This window comes from Drosophila subpulchrella, chromosome 2R, assembly GCF_014743375.2.
Source record: "Drosophila subpulchrella strain 33 F10 #4 breed RU33 chromosome 2R, RU_Dsub_v1.1 Primary Assembly, whole genome shotgun sequence".
NCBI lineage: Eukaryota > Metazoa > Arthropoda > Insecta > Diptera > Drosophilidae > Drosophila > Drosophila subpulchrella.
In genome coordinates this window covers 20,258,714-20,264,978 of record NC_050611.1, presented here as the reverse complement: position 1 = coordinate 20,264,978, position 6,265 = coordinate 20,258,714, and the positions used below count along the sequence as shown (strand labels likewise).

General features: G+C 43.2%; 1 protein-coding gene across 1 annotated transcript; it reads left to right on the top strand.

The window, feature by feature from the left end:
* The first annotated feature begins 1,564 nt into the window (after positions 1–1,564).
* On the top strand, positions 1,565–2,853 carry LOC119550907 (mRNA export factor). The gene is made up of 2 exons (XM_037859896.1): positions 1,565–2,072; positions 2,220–2,853. The coding sequence occupies exons 1-2, from the start codon at positions 1,674–1,676 to the stop codon at positions 2,829–2,831; spliced, it is 1,011 nt and encodes a 336-aa protein (XP_037715824.1). The 5' UTR covers positions 1,565–1,673; the 3' UTR covers positions 2,832–2,853.
* Positions 2,854–6,265: the final 3,412 nt, after the last annotated feature.

Sequence of the window (6,265 nt, the reverse complement as noted above, 5' to 3'; positions counted from 1 at the left end):
AACAATAGATACGAGCAGCTCACGTAAATAAATACTTTTTTCAAAGGCTTTTTCAATTACCATTAATATTCCCCGATGTTTTTGCAATTTTTTCCCTTGCGGGCTGGATAATATAATATTTATTAAGTGTAAATAAGATTGCTCTGAATTGTGTTGCACATTTGGGAATTTAATTATCGGCTTTTTGTTGGGCCTCCATGGCTTTAAAGTTTTTCATTTGAACTTAATTTGATGAAAAAGTGGGGAAAAAACAACAATTGCCAATTATCAAAATAACAATTATAGCCAAATGAGTTAAGTAAGTTAAGCGTGAAATTGCAAAAAATTCAATTTAAATAGTTTGTTTATGTACCTTTTTGCCCTAGAATGTATATATTTTTCTCTTATTTCAAATGGCCTTTTAGTTGCCGCAATTTATTTGATGCGAGACAAACATCAGAAATTAGAACCCGCTGGCGAAACATTCGTTTCATCACGGCTGAAAGTGATCCATGGGCGGTGGGGAAGGGGGTGTCTTGTTTCGGATGAGACATAGCACAGCATGCTGTTTCCTCCAGGCCCAAAGGAGCATCCTTTGTTTGTAATTAATTTCAATATAGCAAGGCATTACAAGGGAAGCTCAGTAAATTTCAAAGTATGCTGCGAAGCCAATAAACTCGGGCGAAGAGCTTCCAGGGGCGTAGCGGTGGGGGTTGCGGGTGCTCGAGGGGGGGCTCAAACACTCGCAAACACATGGTGTGTAAAATACATTGTGAATATTGCACACAAGACGCGTGAGATGAAAGAAAATGCTAAAATTTAAACCTGAAAACACGTGGTGAGGGCGGGGAAAGTTCAGTGGGTCGGTGGGGGGGGACTTTTCCCCCCCCCCCGAACAGCGGCGTATTACTTGGCCCATAAAAGTAGTTAAATTATGTTGACTGAAAAACAGCGCGTGTGTGTGTGTGTGTGCAGGGGGGCGTGGCATTCCAGGGGCGGTGGGTGGCACCGCACCCCCTCGCAAATACCGATTCGTACTTTTGCGCCAAAGCAGATAAAAGTAACTTGCTCTTCGCCATTTTAGTTAAAATATTTGCACGTTCGCAGGGATTGCACGTCCATGGACGAAAAGGGGGGGGGGGGGGGGCACTGTTTGGTTTGCTGTTCATTTTATTGGAATTCCCGTTCGCATATTGGCCGGGGAATTGTTTCGGTTGCCACCGCCTTTTTCGATCCGCAGCTTTAGTCTTTGCCACAAAATCCACACAACAGGGAAACCATCAGTGCGCTTGATTTAACTTTCATACAAATCCGATAATACCAAGGTTTGAGGGCTTCCCATTTGCATACGTTTTTAATTTTGTGAATGTAATTTAAGTAACTGAAAATGTTTGAACATCTCACGAAATCCTGTCGAGGATTATGCTTTAACTGGGTTAAAATAAAGTCCGCTTTAAAGCACTTGAATACCTTTACTACTCCGCATAGTTAACAAAAGTGTAACCACACTTTCTAGTGTTAAAAACTATTTATTGCTTACCATGTCAGATAGAAATAATACTGAACATCGTATGCGTTTTGTAATGAATGTCATTCTCCACATGTCAAGTTATTCATATTTTTGTCGGCAAAGAACTTTACTATAAGCAAATTTTAAAAAATCAAAGAGTCAGCTTTAAAACTCAGGAACTACCATGATGTATCAATCAACCCCAAAAAGTCCAGAGCAGAAGAAGGACTACGAGGTGCCCGATCCGCCCACCGATTCCATTTCTGTCCTGGAATTCACACCGGGAACGAGTTCCTGGAACGCCATCTGCGCCGGAAGTTGGGACAAGTCGATTCGCATTTGGGATGTGCAATCGGATAGGGTGGAGCCCAAGGTCATGAAGTGCCTGGATGGCGTTCCCTTGGATGCGGCTTGGAACGATTCGGGCAATAAGATATACCTGGCCGATACCAACGGCTCCGTGGACGAGTGGGACTTGGAGACCAACCAGATAAGGAAAGTGGGTGCCCATGACCAAGGAGCACGCACTTGCCATTGGGTGGGATCGTACCTGATGACTACCTCCTGGGACAGGACCATTAGGGTAATTATCAAGGAAATCAGATATTTCAATATTACATATTTTTGATAAAGCATTGATTTTTAATATAATATATCAGTGGTCTCTAGCAGCATGGTCTACCCACGGGATACGAACAGCTCTTGCTAACATATTCCTTTGTTTCCATAGTTCTGGGATCCGCGCACTTCCTCGGAACTGGCCAAAAAGGATCTTCCCGAGCGCAGCTTCGCCGCCGATGTCCTCCACCCAGTGGCAGTGGTGGCCTGTGCCGATCAGTCCGTCCTGGCCTTCAGTCTGGATGGAGGACCAGTAGAGCAGGCGCGGCTCAAGGCGCCCGGAGTGGGAAATCACCAGGTGCGATCCCTGGCCATATTACAGGCCAAACACACGGGCCAAACAAGCTGGTTCCTGGCCAAAACCAACGGCATGGTGTACGAGCAGAGTTTGACCAAGAGAAACGGCTGTCTGCCCACCAGGTGCCATCGCTCGGAGGCTTCAGATGGCTTCCTCGACACCCATGTGGTCAACGAGGTGAAGATCAACAGGGTGACGAACAACATGGTCACCGTGGGATCCGATGGGGTGTTCTGCTTTTGGGGCAACGGGATGAGCGGCAGGTTGATGCAGAGCCAAAAGCACGATCAACCCATTACCAGGTGCTCCATCAGCGGCGATGGCAAGATCTTCGCCTATGCCCTGGGCTATGATTGGAGCAAGGGATTTGAGCACTTCGATCCCAACAAGAAGCCACAAATATTCCTACGACCTTTCGTAAATTAGATCTTATATAAATAGTTGTTAATTATCGAACTTATAAGCATATTATTTGTAAATTTTCTGTGAAACCGCCTGCTCTTTTGGGGCTTTGCCATTTCTGATTGCAATTAGCTAAGCTCTGTGTCGGCTCAAGTTTGATTGAAATATTGCAGGCAATTTCGCATGCAGCTCAAGTTGGTTTCCTGCCTTCCTGAGACCCGAAACTGCTCCTACTGCTGTTATCCTGCTTCCCGTTTGGCGACAATTAACAAACAGTCAACTAATGCTCATAATGAGCTTGCATGCGATTAATTTTCCACTTGAGCTGTTGAATTTCACGCAGCCCCTCGGCCCGATTCCCTGCCCCATCCCGAGTGCACTCCATAAATCATATTCCATTGTCGGCGGCAGTTCCATCGGAGCAAGGAGAACAGAAGTCGGGTCTTATCTGGTCGGAGTATTAGGAGGTGGCAATCGGCTCCATCTTCCAAGCCCCGAGTACCCCCACTTAATGCCGCTTGGCGGAGCCGGGCTCCGCATATCAGAGACTCACGTCAGATGTCACTAATCTAAATTTATGCAAATTGCCAACTGTCTGACTTGGCTCACATGCGATTTCCACTGCCGCCACCGGCAGATTCCAAATGCAGATCCGGAGCGGGGAGTTGAAAACTGCAAGCTGAAAACTACAAACTGAATACTGAAAAACTGAAAGAGACTTTGCAACAGTTGTAAAAATGCAGCTAAATTCAAATTTGACATGCAGCAAAGTCCGACCTGGAGTTAAAGTTGGAGGAGGTGGTCCGGAGCATCCGCAGATGGAGGATTTTCGCGGACTGCATTCATTTGGGATGCAGAGCAGCTAGCTGCTACCAGTTACCAGTTACCAGTTGAATCAGCATCAGTTCGCCTGGCAAGCTCTTATTAAATTAAAACGAAGGCGTTTAAGTGCCGCCCCGGGGCTACCATGCCAAGATTCAGAGACTCAATCTGATATGCAAAACATTTTTGAAATAACTCAGCCGTAAACAGTTTCAGCCGGAGCTCGGTGGATTCCAGGGGGAAGGCGGCGGATCGGGGCCCCATGTCTCAGCCGAGCTCAACTCAGAACTTCTCTCAAGCTTAGCCAAATTAATTGAAAAAGTTACACGCATCGCTAGCTCCTCCTATCCAGATTCTCCTCCTCTCCAGGTTCAGCTCCTCCACATCCTCCTCCACCTCTCCAGGAGGCAGCTCGCCAAAGGAGTCGGAAACATTCCAGTTGGCCGAAGGATTCGCACTTGATTAGTCGCCCGGTTGGAGGAGCGATTGCAACAGCGATTTCTCGATTTCGTTTTCATTTAAAAAAGGTCTTAAACAAATCAAGCAGGGCTAAAGTTCAAGTCAAGCTGAATAATAATGTCTTGGCAATACATTTTATGATTACTTTTCTTACTTATATATTAATAACCAATAATCATTCAATACATTATAATAAATTAAAAAGGGCATACAAAATAGAAGCAACTGGCATATATTATGGTATTTTATAAATGTTGTCTCTATATTGGAAATTTTCTATAAATTAAAAACATCGTATATTCCTTAAGAACATTTTTTTCATAAAGTAAGTTTATTGTAATGAAATTTTTTTTAACATAATGTAAATTTTAAAGTTAAAAGATTTTCTAAATTAACCTTTTTTCGATAAACATTCTAAAGAGATATTTAAATTGGGATCAACAAGTTCATAACCAAAGTAGTAGCTTATAAATTGTATAGACCAAATTTCTCCTAAGATGAACTAGATCTTACGTTGATAGAAACATCAAAAAAATGTTACTACTAATGTGAAATTAATGAATTACGATTACTATATAACTTTTTTCTTAAAAGGTATTTCTATTTGTCGAATTCTAAAGACTGTTTGCTAATATTTTTTGGGGAGTAGTGCAAGTACCATAAACATTTAAATGGGTCTTAAAACCAAACCAAAACCACCTTATATGCTCAGACCTTCTTTATTTATTCCTGAGTTATTGTTTTTGGGAACTTCCCGATTAAATCTCTCCTGGTTGGCAATGTTTTGAGAGCTCAAGCTGGAAGTTGGCTCGGTGCGCATTGCCTTTCGGTTTCATTATCGCGAACGAGGCACGCGATGCCAGAAAAGAGGGCCAAAAGCAGAACCAAAAGCGAAATCCGCACATTGGCCGCCGTTTACAAGTCGGCGCGTTTGTAATCGCTTGCAGCTCCATTTTCCCCCTGTGCCCCCAGCCAACTTGCAACATCCAACAGCCAACTGGCACTTACGTGCCCATATGCAAAGCGACAAAGTGTGAAATTTCACTGAGCGTTGCCCCCACTTGGAAATCGCGGGAGGGAAAGGCTGGGGAGGATCGGGAATCACACGTGTGTGCGTCTGGAGGGAAGATTCCAGTTGACCAGCTGCCCGTGTTTGCATAAGCCCTCCGAAAATACCTGATACGGACCAAGTTCTCTCTTCTGGCTAATTAATGCAGCACTGGGGATTTTCTAGCTTAAGGGGTTTGGTGGAAAAAAGGAATTGATTGCGGGGAAGAGAACCATTTCCCAATATGGTCTTGTATAGAAATGGAACTGATCTTTACAGTACCTACTTAAATAAAATATGAATAACATATACATTTATATCAAGGTATTACAGCTGTTTTATTTTCACAACTTTTCTGTCAAGATCAAAATTATATGCATGCATCATTATAACCTTTGAATAATGTTAAATTGATATTGAAAATGGCAATAAAGTGAAAAAGGCATTACAAAGTAATGTTTTCACATCTTGGACATATTAAAGTGATACGAAACTTTATAAAAATGAGTTCTCTTTCTTATAAGTCTTTTTTTACCAGTGCTGATACACAACCTAGTATCTAGATCTTGGGGACATTTCAAGAGCAGCCATCGAGAGGCGGTAAATTAGTTGTTCAGCGTATCGCTGGCTGCACAAAGAGCTCCCACTTTCGGCCAACATTTGTCAGCGGCTTGCGCCCTTACTTTATTTGCACTTGTCTTCAACTATATACCCCCATTTTGCCCATCTAAGATGTAACAATTTCAACCTATAATTTATTCAGCTAAATCCTTTTGCCGCCACGAGCCAAGCAAAACGAGCGGAGCAGTGAAAATAAATTAAATGGAAATCATTTGTCTTGCTCAACAAAATATCACGCAAATGGGCGAAAGAGGACTAGGTGGGGGTTTCCCTGGTTCCCCAACAAGTGGCAGCTCCGGGGGAAATTTGCATAAAGAAATAATATTCATTGGGCGAGGGAGAGGACTGTGCAAAAAGGATTTGAACATGTCAAAATTGTCCTTGACGGACGCTAAAGTGGATAAGATGATTTCCTTTTATTCCCCGTCGGACTTAACCCACGTTAAAGTTCTTTATTTCCGTCCAGATCCATTGCTCCGTTTAAAGACGCCATGAAGTATGCAACAAT

What these genes read in the sequence shown, in the direction of transcription:
- LOC119550907 (XM_037859896.1), top strand. Translation starts at nt 1,674, where the DNA reads ATGATGTATCAATCAACCCCAAAAAGTCCAGAGCAGAAGAAGGACTAC. An exon ending in CCTGGGACAGGACCATTAGG is followed by an intron (nt 2,073 to 2,219) that starts GTAATTATCAAG and finishes TTGTTTCCATAG; the next exon opens with TTCTGGGATCCGCGCACTTC.